Source organism: Nymphaea colorata, chromosome 10, assembly GCF_008831285.2.
Source record: "Nymphaea colorata isolate Beijing-Zhang1983 chromosome 10, ASM883128v2, whole genome shotgun sequence".
Lineage (NCBI taxonomy): Eukaryota > Viridiplantae > Streptophyta > Magnoliopsida > Nymphaeales > Nymphaeaceae > Nymphaea > Nymphaea colorata.
Window position 1 is genome coordinate 15,859,262 of NC_045147.1, and position 20,064 is coordinate 15,879,325.

The 20,064-nt window shown below is 39.1% G+C and overlaps 2 protein-coding genes across 2 annotated transcripts; one reads left to right on the forward strand and one right to left on the reverse strand.

The window, feature by feature from the left end:
• The first annotated feature begins 7,381 nt into the window (after positions 1–7,381).
• On the forward strand, positions 7,382–8,486 carry LOC116261898 (3-isopropylmalate dehydratase small subunit 1-like). The gene has a single exon (XM_031640827.2). The coding sequence runs from the start codon at positions 7,454–7,456 to the stop codon at positions 8,228–8,230; it is 777 nt and encodes a 258-aa protein (XP_031496687.1). The 5' UTR covers positions 7,382–7,453; the 3' UTR covers positions 8,231–8,486.
• A 928-nt stretch (positions 8,487–9,414) lies between these two features.
• On the reverse strand, positions 9,415–17,263 carry LOC116263330 (uroporphyrinogen-III synthase, chloroplastic). The gene is made up of 10 exons (XM_031643020.2): positions 17,046–17,263; positions 16,714–16,801; positions 15,922–15,988; positions 14,560–14,678; positions 14,168–14,263; positions 12,633–12,688; positions 11,578–11,663; positions 11,303–11,437; positions 10,043–10,094; positions 9,415–9,950 (listed from the first exon to the last, which is right to left on the reverse strand). The coding sequence occupies exons 1-10, from the start codon at positions 17,229–17,231 to the stop codon at positions 9,936–9,938; spliced, it is 900 nt and encodes a 299-aa protein (XP_031498880.1). The 5' UTR covers positions 17,232–17,263; the 3' UTR covers positions 9,415–9,935.
• Between the last annotated feature and the right edge of the window lie 2,801 nt (positions 17,264–20,064).

A 20,064-nucleotide genomic window follows, 5' to 3' on the forward strand; every position in this document is an offset into this window, starting at 1 on the left:
TGACCACTTTTTTTTTTTTAATTAGCTAGAAATTTAAACGTATAAAAATGTCATAAACAGTTAAATACATCTGTTGAACACATCGGATGCACAAAAAGCAGATCTGCCCGTAGTTTTCGCGAAAGGGACGTCAGTAGTTCGAACCTCGCCGCACTCGATAACTTCAAGAAAGAAAAAAAAGGATTAGAAGGGTGCAAAAGCGTAATTTGACAGTTCGCCCTACCTTGTTGGGTGGAAGAAGAAGAAGTTCTATTATGTTGTAGGGTATGGTGGTGGTGGGTCCCCTTTCCAGGGCTTGCCCTATTCAGCCCAACCGATTTTTTTGTTATATAAAAAACCCAAAAAAGAAATTTCACTTTTTCCCATAAGCTCAAATATAGGTCCCACAATTTTCTTTTTTCCAGTTGAAGGCCGGCAATGTTTCTGGCTTCATGTCATTTTCTTCATACGCATCTTCGTTTTTACTTTATCTTTAAGCTTGAAAAAAAAAAAGGTGAGGCTGAGAATCATACAAAAAGAAAACAGTCCCCTAAATGAAAATCTTATGATAACAATCTTACTTACTAGAACCAGACCTATTAAAATTAATTATCAAAATATTTTTTCTGCAATCCAACCTTATAGATACGGTCTTAAGAGTGACTTGATGTGAAACAAATATTAAGTTAGTCATTTTCTTACTTGAATAATGTTTTTTTATACCATCAAAATTTTGATCCTATAAAAACCAATTAATTTTACAAAAATGACTTGAACCAAAGTAAGATTTATATGAAACTAGTCTTTATAAACACATTAGAAGGTTCACATTTAGTTTAAAATGTTTTTTAACATGAATTTAAAAAGTAAATCTACAAATTATATTATATATATACATATAGATTCGAACCTATCTTTCTATACATGCAATAAATGGCAACATGTTTTATGTCTTGGTCTGACGACTCGCAAGTTCCACCTGCTCTGCGGCTCTGCCCCTTCTCTGCCCACAGCCCAATTGACGCTTTAATATTCCTTTCCAAGGCACACCTCATGGCCTTTTTGTCACTTTTCTTGAGATGCCTCTCCTGTGGAGGGCACTTCTTTGTTTAGCTGCCACCTGTCTTATTTGGATTGGTGGACTGAAAAAAAAATAAAATAACAGAATTCTTGAATTATTATATCAAAACCAAGTATTAATTGTGTTTCAGAGTTTCTCTTTTAAAAAGGGAAAAAAAAAATGTTGGTAGCTTGAGGTTGCTGATTGTTAAATGTTTGGTCCATGTCAAATTTGTGCTCCCCCTAAATTGTAGGAGGTCTAAAGTTCGAAACCCTATGCTGCAGAACAAATTTACAACCTTTAGGGCGTGCGGCTAAGTCTGTCTCGACTCGAGCTGGGCAAAGCTTCTCAACCCACCCAGGTGCAGTTTCCTAAATAAAGTGAAAAGTGCACTTCAGCCCAACAAAGGCAAACAACTTTTTCAATGTTTGTCCAGTCTTTTTCATTACTGAACCGTATCACAGTCGACCATTAATTGCTACCAAGCAAAGTTTACATCTAGATTCTCATTCACTATGAACCATGAATTTATATATATAAAAAGAAGTTCGTAAAATGCAGACATTTACGTAAGGGACAAGAACCAGACCCTTTTATTTTGATTTTTAAAGTGTTTTTTTTTTCTTATTGCAATCTAACCTAACAATGAGTTGATGCAAAACATATACTAAGTTGATAATTTGTTAGACTTTCATGGTGTTTTTATAATAAGAAAAAAGGAATGGTCCCCATGACATGATAATAAAAAAAATTAGCATTTTCCATTAAAACAACTTGAATCAAAGCATGTTGTATATCAAAATAGTCTCGATAAATATATTAAGATGTTTATATCGTATTTAAAATAGTTTATGAACAAAAAACTATTCAATGGGTCTGGTTTTTATCCTTGACTTAAGTGTTTGGTTTTAATAACTCATATATATATATATATATATATATATATATATATATATATATATATATATATATATATATATATATATATATATATATATATGTCAACAACCTTGCCATTATGGATAGTTGTTGGTCCCATTTCCTCATATTTATGATTGAACAAATGATAGTTTGGTTGGACCAACCACAGGTGTGTGGCTTGCACAAATTGCGGCATTCAGCAAACTCTTATTTATCTTAAATGATTTGGTTCGGAAGGAACAAAACACAATGAATACAAAAGGCCAAAAAAAAAAAAAAAGGAACCGACAATGGAATCCGGTAAAGTGTTAAAATGAAAGTAGAAAGGAGTGACGGAGGACACCCGGTCTGTCCGGACCCGTGGTTAGTACTTTCAAGTGTTTAAGTCCAGCCCTTATTTTCATAATCTTATACATTAAAAGCTTGGGTACGATGCTTAAGGGCGTTTATAAGCCGACTTGGAGGCCAATTCCAACTTAGCTCAGCTCGACCTGGACTCGAGTCTAGCTTAGGTCCACTAGCTTGAGTTTGGAGAGACCAAGCCCATGAGAGCTCGCGTTGAGCTCAGTAAGCTCAAGATGAAAGCCAATGTCTAAGCATATCGACTTTTCATCCTAACAAGCTAGCATGAAGAATTTTGATGTGGACATATAAATCCTGGTGGATGTACTTAAGGGGTTAAATATCAACTCTAGAGATTTGCTAGAACTTGAATGGACTTTGGGAATTCAATTACAAGCTTTGCACGCTTCCCAATGTTAATTATTAATTCCTATATATATATATATATATATATATATATATATGTATGTATGTATATATGGTAGCTTAGTTAAGAAATCATCATCTCATAGTTTGTGTTGTTGATATGAATAAGTGAACTAAAGCTAAAAAATCAAACTCTTACATATTCATATGTATACCCACCAACTCATATGGGGCTCTCAGGTTGTAAGATTCTTCATAAGGATTCTTATTCAACATCTGAATATGCACAATGGGTACCCACACATTCAATTAGTTAATATGTGACAGTTTAGATATGACAAAAAAATTTATATTACTTCTAAAAGACTCAACTGTGGAAGGGAATATATAAATATAATTCGGAACTGTAAGTCTACCTCCATAACATCATCTACCAAATCCAACTACCGTTTGACATTTTTCTGGAATTTTCTAATATAAGCAGAGGAATCAGCCAGAGTTGGATCTCGGAGATTGGAACAAACCTTCAAATCAGATTCGACCCATGTGGGCAAGCAAGACTGCGTGTGGAAGGGGGAAAGGAATGCGAAATTTCTGCATGAATCATTGAGAAAGAGGAATAATATTTCAAGATTAATGGAGATTTTAGTTGCAGGACATCACTGAGTTACAATTAAGCTGATGAAATTCATGAACAAGGTTTCTTTGTTCCTGAACTTGGCGGCCAAAATCATGGTCTCGTGAAACCCGTTTTTTCTAGATGAAGAAATTATAAACGAATATTGTAGAAGAATCCTGTGAAGCACCATTTCAAAGCAAAAGAATAGAAAAGAAGAACGGAAGGAGCAGCACTACAATCAACCTTTTCAACAACTTGCGATGCGTGACGCCATGGCTTGCACAACCTTTCTCATATGCCTGTAAGAAAGTTCAACTTGCAACTACAAGGCCATGAGGTGTTGAGGATAAGGCAAACCAGCCAGCATGTCCCTCCAAAAACAAAAACACTTTGAATATTGTTACTAATCTCTTTCTAATTGCCACTTTTTGTATTGTATGTGCGGCCATTTTTTCTATATATATATGTATGTATGTATGTGTGTGTGCAGCGTACATATGCGCACACGTGTGTTAGTTGCTTACAATGACGAACCACCCGAAAGCTCATGCTTCAAAGTGCCAAGGTTGGGACTCGATCTGGGGTCATTTGTGGTTGTAGTTGCCATAGGCTCCTGCTTCAGGTCTATGACAGTAGCTTCATACACTAAGTTAAAGGCTTATTATATCTATCAATTTACTTAAAAGTTAGTGATGCCAATGATATTAATGAAAAGTAATAAGCAAAGTAGTCTCAGGTCTTAAGCTTCGAAGCCCACATGTTCATGGCAGTCCTGATCATGAAAGGATACAGTAACTATCTGCAGGACTTTAATGTGTGCAGGACGTAGCTCCTTTGGTTAAAGGAAAAAACAAGAAGTGTCGTTGCCCACTGATACAAGGACTCAAAAGCAGCATCAATGGCTCCTGCAGCGGCCAGTATGGCAATGAAGAATGCTTGTCTTGTCTGAGAATGAATTCATGAAACAAAAAGCTACAAATGCATATGAATAATTGAATATGATTCTCAACAGGATAAGGTAGCAGGATGTGATGGTCCCGTATAGCTAGCTACATTACATAGGCTTCCTTATGGATAATCTGTCATCTGCTGCATTCAATCTCCACCGCACATACATATCTATCAGGTGAAATGTACAATGGTGACTGAGAGATTGGTAGGTGGCCGTTAACGCAGGGATAAAAACCAGATTGCTTAAATTTTATGAATAAAATGTTTTCTTTGTAATCTAACCTTAGTGATACGATCTCGAGAATAAGTTGGTAGAAAGCATATATTAAGTTGACCAATTTTTTGGAGTTATACATAGTATAAGCAAAAACGGATGACTCCTATAAACATTAACATTTTGATACTAAAAAAATCCACATTTTTCATAGAACCAACTGGAATCTAAACATCAAAATAGTTTTTATAAATATATTAGGATGTTTACATTCTGTTTAAAATATTTATTTAGCAAAAAATTTGAAGGGTCTGTGATATATACATTATATATATATAAATCCTGATAATAATTGTACTCCTGCTTGGTAGTTGGAATTTGGAGTACTCTTTAGATTAATTGTCGACTGCTTCTTGTTGCCATGTGCGATGATGCAGCAGAATTGCCTCTGGAATGAGAATGGGCTGCAATTGGAGTTATCATGGCTGCAACAATGAGATAAATATTTAACCACTTGGCTTGGAGGTTGGAATTCAGACTTGTCAACTTCTGTTTCAAAACTTAAAAAGATTCTGAGTTGCATCTCTTAGCACAAACCAGTAGGAATCTGCTTTACTCCAGCTACCTTATCAAAATAAATAATGATAATAAGAATAATATTAAGGGGACATCTAAAAAGGAAAAACCTAAAGCTTTGACAATAATAATAATAATAAAATACAATACGCAAATTGGACCAGATCGATATTGATCTATGTCAGTTAAATTCAACTGCTAGCTGGGGCGTGATGACTGCGGTTTACTGCTCATCTCGTAAGTGTTTCACTTTTATAAATGTGTGTGTGTGAGAGAGAGAGAGAGAGAAAAGCCGATAAAGTGTGAATATATAACAAAATTTGGGGACAAGAGGTTCCCTAGATACAAAAACAAACCGCAAAAACAGAAGCAAGAAGAAATATATGAGAGAGAGAAAAAGAAGAGAGAGAGGACTATCCAAAATGTGAGAACTATCAAATATGAGTACTTATGTACCGTTACCAACTGCTTCATATGATCAAATGATCACTCATAAATAAATGCATGTAAAGTAGTTTTTTAAATTTTGTGAGAGCAATTTTCTTTCAAGTTGCAATTCTTTACAAACCATATATTCTAGCATAATCTAATGGTTGAGAACAGCGCACGATTGGTGCTCATATTTTAAAAGAAAAAGGTGTTTAGAAACTGAACAAGCTTAGATAGTGGCTTTGGGATCAATTCAGCCGAAGTTTGAGTTTGTTTATGCATGGACAAGTGAGGCTTGAGCCATTCATCCTCTCAACAGATGCGCATGTGGAGCTACATGGGCTCTAGCACCCCACAAAAATTCATCATCTTACATATTAATGCTTTCAACAATTTACACCCATGCATACATTGGTACTCCTAAGAATCTAAAATTGTTTGAATTAGTACATCTCAGCCCGGAATTTCTAGCTCTGCCACCACCAACAAGTCATATTTGGTTCGTTCTGCTTGTTTATCAGACCACCTCCATTGACAGCTAACTCACAAAATTCTTAATGCTTCAGATTATACATATATATATATATATATATATATATATATATATATATATATGTCAGAAAGAGCGCTTACCGCTATGTAATATATCTGGCAAGGCACTTATCTATATGCTAAGAGGAAAACCATAAATATGTGCTGCAACATTTGCTTTTGGGGGAGCGGGTGATTAACAACCCACTACTCAACAAAAGAGGTTCTCCCATTCCTCCTACCTCTTGCGTTCTCGATTACATTGGTGTTAGCAATGACAACATTGCACTAAGGCTGCGCATCGGGCCGGGTCGGGTCGGCCCGACCCGTTAAAAATGTAAAAAACGAGGCCCGACATTATAAACGGGCCAGAACGAGGCCCGGCCCGTTTAAAAAGGGCCGGGCCGGGCCCACCTAATATCGGGCATTGGGCTTCAACTTATGCCTGAGGCCTGGCCCGACCCGATTATTAACGGGCCGGGCCGGGCTTTTTCGGGTTAAAGGAGTTGAAGAACATGGGGAGGGAGACAGGAAAGCTTGGCATCGGCGACCAGAAACAGATGCTTAAGTTGTAGCGGTTTTCAGATGGCAGGGGTGGAGAGATATAGGGCAATGGTCATGTTCTGGCAGACCTCGAGCAATGCGCGTCGCTCGGCTACCTCAACATTCAGTTTTTTGAAAAAAAAAAAAAATGATGTTAGGCTTCTCGGGCCGTCGACGATCACAACGGCAGGCCCGAGCCCGACCCGTTAATTACCGGGTCGGGCTGAGCCCGTTAACCTCAGCCCGGAAATCATTATTTCAAGGCCCGGGCCCAGGCCCGTAACGGGCCAGGTACCGAGTACTCGGCGGTGGCCCAGCCCGTTGCCCAGGCTTACATTGCACCCTTCAACTTAGATACCACACCTTACCACTTATGACATAGAGACATAGCACTGAGGCCCCACCTAAGGTGCCCCACCTAAGGTTGAGTGCATTTGATCATATGAAGCTTAAGACCATAGCCAATCATTTATTATTTTCTTCATTATAATAAACTCGATTAGAGATGAGTGCATTTGAATGTATAGGGGAAGAAGAAATAGTGGGTGCATAAACAAGCAAATGAGCCTCAAAAAAATGAAGCAGAGAGCAATATACGTGTACCATATTGGTTTATTGCACTGTAATGCAGACCGGATTTGGATCAAACTCTAACGGGATGCAGCTTTGGAATATAGGGCTTTTTTGTATTCGAGATCCATATTAAGCTCCATGTGATCGGATCTAGTTTTGATTGTCTGCCCATCTCAGATTTGGATTCATCTGTCTGTCTGGATCTCTACGATCGGGTCCATTTGGATCCAAATCGATGACGTCGGACCGATGCGCTCACTTGCCTTTCCACTGTTCAGGCTTTCATCCCTAGCCGCCACTAATCCCTCTGTTTCTATCTCTCATTCTCTCTCCCTCGATCTTCATCTCGATGGCGCTCTCCACTGCCACCGCCGCTGCCACAGTTCCCCGTCACCGATGCACTGCCGCTCCGCCAACATCCTTCTCCTGTCCTCTCACCAGGACCCTTTCTCCGATCACCTCCTCCTCTTTCCCTAAACTCTTCTTCTCCCACAACCATCGTTGCCCCCCTCTGCGCCACCTAACCTCCGTCTCCGTTTCTGCCTCCGCCTCCGCCTCCGCCGCCACCACCACCACCGACTCTGCCACCCGATTCCATGGACCCTGCTACGTCGTGGCCGATAATATCGACACGGACCAGATCATCCCGGCGGAGTACCTTACTCTCGTTCCCTCCAAGCCCGATGAGTACCAGAAGCTCGGCTCTCTCGCCCTCATCGGCCTCCCCTCCCTTTACCCGCGCTTCGTCGCCGAAGGCCACTCGAAAACCGACTACCCAATCGTCATAGCCGGCGCCAACTTCGGCTGCGGCTCCTCTCGCGAGCACGCTCCCGTCGCCCTTGGCGCCTCCGGCGTCAAGGCCGTAGTCGCCGAGTCCTACGCCCGTATCTTCTTCCGGAACTCCGTCGCCACCGGCGAAGTCTACCCTATTGAGTCGGAGGCGCGTATCTGTGAGGAATGTCGGACGGGTGACGTCATCACCGTCGACCTATCAGAGAATTCGCTTGTTAATCATACAACTGGGAAGGTGTATGCCTTGAAGCCCATCGGGGACGCCGGGCCTGTCATTCAGGCTGGCGGAATCTTCGCCTACGCCCGGAAGACGGGGATGATTGCGTCTGTTTAGGATGATGAGGTAAATGGTGGCCGGATTTTTCCGAGACATCGATCTGATAGGGTAGAGTTTGTTGTGATCTTTTCCCACGAAAGATTTGTGGGGTATTTACAGCTTGGTTTGATACTTCATCATCCGTACCAACAATTCAGTCTTACTGTTCTGCAATGGCGTTGGCCTTCTGGTTGAACTTTCCCGAGGAGGGTAGTTTTCTGTTTTTGTATTTTCGTGTGATGGAATAAATCAAAGTTCAGCCCTTGTTGCCTTAGCTGCCCACGAGTATGAATTAGTACCAGTAATGAATCAATGAGATTTGTACGTATGAAACATTCAAAGATAGGTGGATTGTTTACGAAGTTGGCATGTTGGCGCACTAATATTTCTGTTTCTCATAGTGATGAACGGTCTTCATTTTCTTTTGCTTTTCCTTTTGAGTAGTGCGCACCATGCGCTGTGGTAATGCCCGAACGCCGTAGCTGAGCGGCTGTGTACATACTGGTGCCGCGATCAAGACGTTAAGATGTTCTGGGCCACTCAGATGTTCTGAAGTAGAGTTGTGCCGTGACAGCGTTGGCTATCAATCGTGCGGCTTTAGTGATTCGGTTTTTCTCCTCTTGCATTGCGCGTCTGCGCGCGACGACGGGAAGAAATACCAAAAGTCGGACGTCCATGATGAAGCCTGTAAGTGGTAATCCTTCTCTTCAACCCAAATGCGGGCTTGAGAACTTTTGCAGGCATTTTAATCTCTCTGAACAACATGGTTCGTCAAATTTACCACTAAAGTTATAGTAACCATTTACCAGCAAGTATTTGTTTGGTACACGAATCAACTTGCTTACTCCATTCGTTCCGCTTCCTAGCAGAATGTTGACACAGATCATGGGTGTGCATGTGGAAAAATAATACGATAATGTCTATCTGTTCATTATCTTAACAATTAACATGCTCGTGGAGAGGCATGATCCGAATATCTCGAGAGGGAGTATGCAGATTAGTTAGCCTACCGGTGACCGTGCTGTGGAACACCACATTTCAAGCTGCTTTCCCCGCATCAGCAGTAAATGGAAAATACCAATACTAGGAGAACGAAGACAACAAACACGAGCACAGTAACACCACTTCCAGGTAAAACCTTTCTGTTTCTTTGCAGACGTTGAAGTTCCGAAACTTAGTTAAGAAAGCAAAAGGCATTATCATAAAAAATCTGCTGCTCAAAAGTATTTCTATAGCAATTGACTAAATTTATAGCAAGCAATAAGAAGCAAATTCGTGTCAGCGCTCAGCACTACCATCTCTGGGAGATGTCAAGAGGATCTTCAAGTGAATCCAAGTACACTTTACATGCTTATTACAAAAATCTGGCCGTGATAACCTTGCAAACCAAAGGTTCGAAGAGCTAAGCGCTCGTCGAACAGGGTAGTTGTAGGGATCGCTCGACTCTTTGTTCCTTTTTCTTTTTCACAAATATAAACAAGAAAAGGGGATCTGTCTCTCCTTTTGGTTTCCAAGGTTTCTCCAACCATATGCTGTTATATTTACAAACTGTCACGTGTATCATCCGGCAACGGTTCCACTGTTCGCAATTTGCTTCTCTTTTACTCCAAAAGTTGTTTCTGTCCATCTCTGCAGATAAACTGTAGTAATTCAGCAGAGACCGACATTGTGCTCTTGCGGTCTTGTCTGTTGTCCTCTTGTAGACTTCTAGTCTGTCCGTATGTCATGCAACCAACACCTGGGCGCAAAATTGAAAGGGATGAAACAGCTGAATCCATACCTACGGAATAAATATTCCTTACAATCTAAATGAAACGAGTGGGTAAATACCTCTTCCCTTTGGTTATGAACACCCAATGCTTCAAGAATGCTCTCCACCCACCTAGCAGAGTCATCATATTGTATTGATTATATAAGAAAATCAAAATCTATAGCATTCACTTCAATGGTTTCGACCAATGAAGTCCTACGTTTGAAGTCAACCTTGTATAACAAGATGGGGTGTCAGTTGCTGTACCTAGGTCACGTAAGTACTATCAAACATATAAAAATATTGGACGTTCCATGTAAATCCTTAATGTGCAGATATGGAACATAATTATTGTCTGAGACCATTTCTTTATTTAAATTATAAAAATAGTACCTAATTTTAAGAAATTAACTGGTTGCAATTTAAGGTTGAAAAGAGAACACTGTATGCTGACTAATGGGACCACATTATACAAGAAAACGCAACAGAAAAAGCAAATAGGAGTTAGTTTGGAATCTGGACTCGACAACCAGCCAGGACTAACATGGGCTAGGTCACCCCATTTTGCCCAGACTTGACTGAGGTCCGATGCCTTCTGTCATACTTGAATTAAACAACTGCAGAACGTTCATAACAGTTATTTTCAAGATAGACATCATTATCATGTTCCTCCACTTCATCAAGTATGTTCCATGTCTTATTAGCAAAAAAATATATGCTTTGAATATCTAAAATTGAAATCAGAATTTTCCTGCTTATCAAAGCAAGAAAATATTTATCAACCCCAGGTCCATGCCCGTAATAGGCCAACTTGAAGGAGCTACCTACTGGCTACAACACCTTGGTGTGATAATAAAGTCAGTCAGCCTTTTCATCTTGGAGCACTGTCCGACATGTATTTACAGGAAAATATACTAAGATTCTGGAATTCCTTTAACCACAGAAACTCGCACGTCGCAACAGCACGCATTCTATGTATCTCCTACTTGCAGACGCAGGTACCACATTCAAACTTTGCCACTTGTGGATATGTTAACCTTGTGAATGAAAAGTTGTCTCCATGAATCACGTCAGAGTTACATATTTGACAATCTTTGATATTATTGGATTTAAAAGATCAAGATGCTTCATTTAACATTAAAAATACATGGACGTTTCCCTAGCAGCAGTATACAGATGAAGATAAGAATCGTCAAATATATGAGAATTAATCAACATGCATATTACCCTTGAACTATTTCAAAATTTTTCAGGAAAAATCAAAGCTAATAATTTGGAAAAGTTGTTAAAGGTAATTGACAAAGTTAAGCAAAAAACATTGTGCTAAATCGAACGCATACCCTTCGATGCCTGGATTCTCTGGGTAATACACTTTCTTCAGGCCCAACTTTTTTGCAGCTAAAGCTGTTGTTACTCCAATGCAAGCGACAGAATTGTCCCAGCCATCCGATTTTGAAATTAATCTAACCCATGCACTGTATATTGGAAACCCATCAAAATGCATGAAATTGTAAAATGAAAAAATAAAAAGGTAATAAAAATGTATTCAAAAAAAGGGGGGGAGAGAGAGAGAACCAATCATGTAAATATATATGCACAAGACAAAAGTTTACACCTGGCGGTAGAAGGAGATGCCAATGCAACTACTGGAAGAGTCAGCGCTTCAATTAAAATAGCCTCATCTACTTCTCGAACAGGAACCTGCAACAAAAAAAAAAAAGTGCATGTGAAGTTTGACATAATACATCTGTCATATCACAAACTGCTTAATGACATGAACTAATCGTTAAAAGTTTTAATCATGATTTTAGTCACAAATAGAATTTACTTCGGATCTTAATTTAACCTTCAAGAAGGCCTCATCTTAATCAATAAATAAAAGCTGTTGTAGAAGACACACACTGCAAATGTACCAAAGGCAGAAACTCTAATTGAATCCAATGAAGTCGTGAGCTAGTAATGTTATATGTGTTTGTCACACAGGAAAGAGAGATTTGACTCGTATTTGCTGCACCCATCCAAGTGAGCAGCATTTCATGAGTATTCATTTTTAACAAAAAGGTAAGATATTTTATTACCAATATGTCTCCCTCCCTTTCTCTCTTTCTCTCACCCCCACCACTCCACCTCCCAAACAAAAAGCTGGTATACCTCAGACAGGGCCTTGGATAGCTGTCAACCAGAATAGGTGTTTTTTTATGGGTTAAGGAACAGTAAGTACTTATGAGAATATATATGAGGAGCCAATAGGGCAGGGGATTATCTTGAAAAATATCATATATATATATATATATATATATTATACACACACTTACACACACACATATGAAGAATGAGTTCAATGGAACTGGTTTTTTCAATTCACTTGTGTTTTCCTCCTAACAACCTACCCATACTAGGATTGGATCCTAGGGAGCGGAGAGGACTTGAAAAGTCCCAAAATGAGACAAGTTTAACTCATTTCCTATATATAGGGGGGTGGGGGTGGAGGAGGAGAGAGAGAGAGAGGAGGCAAGAAGTTGAAAGTTCATCATACAGGATGTCAGTTTCACAGCTTGCAATGACAATGTAAAATTATTACAAGGTTTTCTGTTTCTCAGTGATATTGCAACTACGGTATAGAGATGCAATAATAAAATGAATAATAGCAAGGGAATTTGACAGCATTACCGTGGAGTAAGTATTTAGCCTTGTAACCTCAAAACCCCTATGCATCAGAACCTCCACTGTAAAATTCAGCTGTAAGTATACTATACAGATTTGATGAACCATAAGAACAGAAGTTAAAGATGGTCTTTGGCATAATCAAATCAGAAATGTTGTGCAAAATGCAATGAATCCAATCTTTCATTCAATAGATGAGACAACCAAAAAATCATGCAGCTGTTTAAAAATCAAATAAATGAGATAAGTAGAGTACTTTTCATACAAAATAATACAAAATAAAATGTGAACTAGAAAGCAAAGGACTTTAATGGGTTTAATCAGTAAAATGCAATTGTTTTTTCTGTTATCATTAATAACAAGTAGGCATAAGCAGAATGGCTTTCAGGAAACGGTCTAGCACAGTGACAAACTCACAATGGAATGCCATTTATGTATAGGTCAAAGGTGGATCTATGTGCAAGAGGGATGGCTACCAGAAGGACCTAACTCTAAACTGGACTTTAACTGTGATTCTCTGGGTTTAAAGTTGAAACTACACCAGTATTTATGAGCGTAGGTCTAAGTTGACTCTAGGATGGTCTATCCTCTATTAGGACAAGATGGGAAAGGTTTGGACTTTGGTTAGACAAGCAACAAATGGATCAGACCTGTTAAGACTCTAAGCTGGATAATGAGCAAGGGCAGAAAGGGTCTGGACAGGTTCTTGTGCATCATGATATGTTGTAAACTTGTAATGCCATATCCTTGTGTAGTCAGCATGTATCACCACCAGACTCTCAATAATAGCAGAAAAAAATCCAGAAACCTCAGGCTGTGATTAAAGAATACACCCTTTTAATACAAATGATCCAGTTATAATTTGGGAGACATCAACCATAATTTGATTTAATAAATTAGCAGGAAACACTTGTATGTCAACTAAAAAAATGAATCACATGAGTGCAGCCCAGAATTAAGCCAATGCCATGTAGGTTGCATGTTTTGCAGGACCAAGTGCATTACTTAAAAGGAAGGTCATTTGCTACCTCCTTGCCCTCCAGTTTATGCTACTGTAACATATTTACCCAATCAAGAAAATAATGTTATATGGAAACACAGGCAAAGCTCTGAGATAAAATGCTTCCTAAGGTCCTCCAAATTTTCATGCATCTGCATTGGTTCATTTTAACAAAGAGAATTGTATGACATGGAAAAAAGGGAGTTATAAATAAGTGAAAAGAATCAGTTGATTCTTCCCCAAGCTAGACTTAGTCTTTCATAATTTCATTTGTAGTTTCATCTCTCTATGATGGTGATGATGATTTTATCATTTGTATTGATAGCAAAGATGGAAGCACGAAGAATCAAGACTGACTTCCACTTCATTTCTGTTTTTCATAAACGAAACTTGTACTTTTGATTTAGAGTCACAGACGAACTCAATGATCATATATGCAAACTGATAAATTACTTTAAGTTAAATAAAGCATGAAATGAATTGTGTGTTCGTGCGCGTGTAAGAGAGAGGGAGAGGGAGAGGGAGAGGGAGAGAGGCTTACCGATGTCATTACTGGCCTTTGCAGATGCTGGATATAGAACAGTACAGGTTTTGGTCCCACACTTTGGAAGCTCTAAAGCCAAAACCTTCCCGATGGCTAAAATAATGCATAGAATAAAAATTAGACAGGCCATGAAACAAGAAGAAAACTAACAAACCCGAAAATTTTCTCAGTCCTCATCAAGTAGACAATGGGACAGGCTATTGAGTCATCCTAACTGATTCTAGACAACTTGAAAGAGTTCATATCTTAAAAAGGTGTCAAAAGCATGTCATATAAAAGCTTTGATAAACATATCAGGAAGAATGGATGAGCACAAAATCAATGATAAAACACAAGAGAAGCAGTTACTCAAACGATCAGAGAGGGAAAGAGATACAGTCCTATCCTACCTTTTGAAGGAGAAAATGCTATATCCAAATAATGTTGAAGAGGCTGACTTGCATCCTCAAAGACACTTGCTGTTCCAGCACCAACAACACCTATTTGGACCCTTGGAGTTCCTGCAGCCCTGAAACAGAATGGAGCACTCAATTACATGAAGAGTGCAATATTTATAAAATGCATGAGACTTCAACCATCAAAATCGTGCTCCGGATGGGTGGGGTCATATAGTTATAATTCAAACTGTCATGCATAAGCATAGGAAATATGCCCACAACTTGGATCTAGCTCTCAATTTTGACATGTTACTAATGTATTTTCTAATAAAATCCTCTCCATTCTTTGATGCTTTTTGGGGCCGAACGCTGAAAAAAACCCATTGCATGATGATGCAGTAAGCATCAGTCATGTTTGAGGGGCATAACCAAGCCCAATAAACAAGACCTGTACACCCATGCCAAATCTCTCCCAGCCTAACAGATTGGCATTCTGCTGCTACAATTTAGCTAGAAAATTATACTCCTGAAATCTAAAATAGCTCAAAAGGAATGGCATACCTCTTCAAAGATGGATTCTTTATTTTTTATCCACATTCACTAAAAATAAGTTGAATAGCTGTAACAAGTACAAACTGGACTGTTTTTTTCGTCCAAAAGTAACTATGCAAATGTAACTCTTTTATCTCACCACCTTCTCTCTGTAAATGTTCTACTCAGAATTACTGGAAGCATCACAAGAGGTGGAGGAGCATGCTACCCAAATAATGCACTTCATAAGCATGAATCAAAATACTTCCAAGGATGTCGGCAAGTACAATGTTTATAGGGGAAGTGAGATTCCAATAATGCACTTCCCTGTAATAAAGCGTAATTCATTATTCCTTCCCTGTAAAGAAAGAGCATTTTCTTCTTTTTAATATTTTCTTGTTTGTTCTTATTCTTCTTTCTTTGCTTTCCACTTGCTTCTTTGTTCCAACTTGCCTCCAGTCTGCTCCTCGTTTATAGATTCCTAAAAATTTAAAATACTAGAAGGTGTTTCACTTTGATCTTTATGGGGAACCTTAGGTTTACAGATGTCCATGACAACAAGCATCCAACACCGCAATAATACACTAAATATGTAACTGACGCCTGGATCCTGGTCTGTTCAGTTGGCATCCAGCAGATGTGACTGCTAAAATGGAGGCATATTGCTTCAACTGAGGGCGTTAAAAACTAAGAAGGTCATGGTAACGCATCATACAACCATCAGAGAGATTCTCCATGCATGGATTCACCCTGGATGGGCAGTGGTAACTACCTACTTTCTGGTAATCTGATTAAAAATGTATTCATTGCTGCATCAAGTTATAGAGGTGAAAATGTTCTTACTTCCATGCATCAAGAAACACAGATCCAGCTTCTGGAGAAGTGATGACAATCCAATCAAATTTCTGGTCTGCATCAAAAAAATAATAATAATAAAAATAAAAAAGAATGGTATGGATTCACAATTGGGAACCAAAATAAAAAAGAAAGGAACCACATAGATAAGGCAAAGGAGAGGATATGACATCAAAGTTGAGATCATTTACCTATAGTAAGATACATGCCTAGCAAAATAATGTGATTGATAAAACTATTTCATCCGACTAAAAGTAAGCAGAAATGATTATCAGAGCTTCGTTGTTGATATGACACATGAAAATGACGTCATCTACAATCTGCTTAGGCTTAAAGGTCCACCTTATCAGAAGTGCTCAATTGGCAACTACCGAGCCCTTCTTAATGCAGTTCCCTACTGCTAGAGTTAGAGACAAATTCCGCCAACTACCACTAAAGCAATACGGAATAATAGGGAGTGGAGGAACCAGTGGGGGCTGAAAATTTAGCAGTAGCCACCGCCTCCATTGTCTGCTTCAACGAATTTAATAGCATCAGGAAAGAGGAGATTAACAAATGCACGATATGATTTTCATCAAAATACTTCAAAGGCTTGGAAAGAAAACTTCAAGTAAAGCTGAGTTAAAGACTTTAAGTAAAATTTAGATATACCTACAGAAGTTGCTGGACAGTGCATTCACAGCGAGGACAATGAAAAAATATATAATCGACATCCAGATGAATTCCATGAGCAGAAAAAGAATGGCGACAAATATATGCATTTTCCCATTGCGTAGGTACCTCTAAGAACAGAGGAAAGCTTATCCAGATCAGGTCCAGGGGTGTGCTCGATCAAAGGAACCTCCAAACAACTGACTCCATGCTTACCCTAACAAAAAGAAACCAACAAATCAGTACCTCACGACTACTAATTTCCTGAGCCAAAAACGACGCCGAGAGAGTTAATCTCCTAAACCAACAGTCGACTACATGTTTACCCTACCAAAAGAAACCAGCCGCTCAAAACCTCGAAAGGAAAGCGCCATTCGAAAAGAAATTACCGATAAAGCAAGGAGAAGGAAAGGCACTGGCGTAAGAAAAAAAGTGAGCAGGAAAGAAGAGGAAGAGCAAACCAGAGCATCGATGAGCTTCCCATTCTTTCCCTTTTCCCTCGTCACCACCACCTTCGGACGGTCTGCAGATGAACAGAAGCAGCGATAAGAAGAAGATGGTGACGATGAAGAGGGGGTCCTGATGATGGAAGGAAGGAAAGTGGGAGTGGTGGTGGCAGGCAGGAGGAAGAGGGAGGAAAGAGCCATGGATCCCTCTGCAGCCTAACTGCGACTCGGGACCCAAGCTGCCCTTCTTTTCCAACCCAAATAGTGGGTCCCACAGAAACGGGTCCAACACTCCAGATCCACCTTGGCATCCATAAAAGTGGCCGAGGCAGCCATCCATTGGCCAGGATGTGGGTCCCAGTTATCCGATCTGGATCCGGCCCAAGAGATGTGCCAACGTGTTAATTTGGATCCGGTATTCTAAATAGATCTGGATCTCAAACATGGCTAGAGTTACCCAATTGTGCAATGGGTCGGGCTGGGTCAAAGTATGGCCCTATTAAGACTTTGGCTACTTGAGCTCGACTCGTCAAAGCTTGGCTCCTAAACGAGTTCGAGCCGAGTCTTTTGCTTAACAAGTCAAACACGAGTTCATGAGCCAACTCGTTCAAATAATCGAGTTGAGTTTGAGTTCACTGAGCTCGAACTGTTAAAGCTCGACTTGGTTCATGTGTAGTGATTTTTTTAAATATCCAACTTGTTTTTTAAATTAAGAAAGCGGTATATTGACATTAATTATTTATGTAATTTTTATAAAAACTCAGTCAAATTTGTCGAGCCTTAATCAACTCGAGCTTGATTTATGGTAAAGTAATAGTTTATATATTCAAATGAAATTGTCGAGTCTTGATCAAGTCGAGATTGAGCTCAACACGTGACTGCCGAGTCGAGTTCGAGTTGCTTCTATCGAGCTATTCTCGAGCTCGAGCTCGAGCTGGGTGAACTTGTGCCCGACTCTGCTTGTGTTCAATGTGTACATCGATGTCGTTACTGTTGGTATTATCAAAGTCTCCTTTACGTCCACAAAAAATGGTCATTTTTATATTGAAATTTCATGGCTATTTTTTGAGTTTATTTCCTTAAAAATCTAAAATAATATAACTAGTGCGCTGTTGTTGAAACTTTTGGCAGCCGCCGTGAACGTGAATCCTCTTGGAAGCTATTTGAATGAACTCCGGGTCATTGGCAGTTGACATCCATCTGCTCTATAGAATGCCAAACTTATTCACTTACATTGATTAATCGGCTTCGCATTGGTGTTGGTAGTGGAGCCCGGTTTTAGCAAGATTTACTGAAAGTCTGTGAGATGTTCAATGAATGGATCTCTAGTTTGCAAAAATGGGTGATAGATTCATATTGATTGATCAGTTTTGTATTTGTGGATGTAGTAGAGCCCCTTTTCAGAAAAAAAAAAAATCAAAGTGTGAGATATTCAATGAATTGATCTCTAGTTTGCAAAATTGGTGATGGAGTTCTTTTGGATTGCCAAATAGAGATATAATGATCCCTGAAAGGGTTGGTGCAACGGACGATAGGGTCTAGTAGGCTGCGGATCATTGTTTCAAGCTCAGGTGGGCTTGCCACACTAATTCTTTATGTTACAAAAAAAAGATAATAATATGCAAGTTGAAGTATAGTAAATGCATGATCCTGATGTACCTAAGTTAAAGCAAGCAAAACTGAGCTCTCATCAGCCTCTCAATCTAACTAGCTATACTATGCCTCTTAGAGCTCATCATGTAAAATTTCATTAGCTCATACATCCTATACACAAATACAAATACAGATTTCATTTCACCGAGTCAAAGAAGTTTTTTACAAGCCAAAAATCATTTGGATCAGAAGGTTTTGGTCGCTTTTCTTTTCCTAGTTAGAAATCTCTGTTTCTACCTTATAATTAGTTCAAAGAACAAATCAGTAAGCCAACTAGAAATTATGGTTGATGTAAAAGTCATCAACACTAAGATAAGAATTAACCTAAGAATTATTCTGTGCACTCTGTAGTTTTATAAACATTTCTATGTCCTCCAAGTCATTTTCAATATATTCTGTGCACATGTAGATCACAAGCATAACAGCAGACATCAGATTATGAATGACAATTCATGAACTAATGTCATTCTCATCAGGCAAACAACTTAATATCTAGAAGACTACCAAAGAGCCGATCAATTAACCCCGTGCAAAAGAACCAATTGATCCAAAAATTAAAAAGTGGAAGAGCCACAAACAATGTTGTAAGAGGCGATGAAGCGAGGCGAGACGTTAAACATCTCATGAGGTGAGGCGAAGCGAGGTAAGGCGAAGCGAGGTATTAATTGAAGCGTAAGCTTCACAGACAAATTTGTGAATTATATAATATTTATAAAAATAACAACAAAACTGAAAAGAATGACTTATAAGACTAAGCAAATCATTAAAGCACAATACACAACACATGCAAACAACAATAATTTGTAAATTCAAATAAATACAATGTGGCACTTATCATGACCTGTATAGAACTATTGAAAAACAAATAACCAAAACTAGGTAAACCAAGATTTAAACTAAGAGAGCATCTTTCTCTTCATCCCAATGATCAGACTTCTAGCAGTAGACTCAAATTCAATTTCTTACGAGTGCGTTCGCTCTGAAGAGAGGAGGAGACAAACAGAAGAAAGGCCCAACATTATGAAACCTAAAATACCCAACCCCACAAACCGGAAACCTGAAAAGCTGAGAAACCAGAAGACAAAGAGGATTGGTTTTTCGCTATTTACTTCCACGATCGCATCCTGGAAGGAAGCGAGGTCCTGGCACCAAAGGTGGTGCTGCAGATTGATGTGATCCTCCAAGAGTGTCTTCTCTTTGGCTAGGAATTCTAGCTGCGACTGCTTCGTCTGGAGAATCTTAAGGACGGCAGGACGCCATTGTTGAGGAATCAGAGGCATATTCGGAGCAGACTTCCCATGATTATGATTCTCTCAGAACAATCATAAACAGTGCGAAGGACGAACCGTGGGGTGAAGAGAGAAAATGTCACCACCTACTC

Excerpts from the sequence above, each read along its gene's own strand:
- LOC116261898 (XM_031640827.2), top strand. The coding sequence starts at position 7,454 with ATGGCGCTCTCCACTGCCACCGCCGCTGCCACAGTTCCCCGTCACCGA.
- LOC116263330 (XM_031643020.2), bottom strand. The coding sequence starts at position 17,231 with ATGGCTCTTTCCTCCCTCTTCCTCCTGCCTGCCACCACCACTCCCACT. Across the intron at positions 14,679-15,921 it reads GTGTTTCTTGATGCATGGAA|GGCTGCAGGAACTCCAAGGG; the intron begins GTAAGAACATTT and ends ATTCTGTTTCAG. Across the intron at positions 11,438-11,577 it reads GCATCTCCTTCTACCGCCAG|TGCATGGGTTAGATTAATTT; the intron begins GTGTAAACTTTT and ends TCCAATATACAG.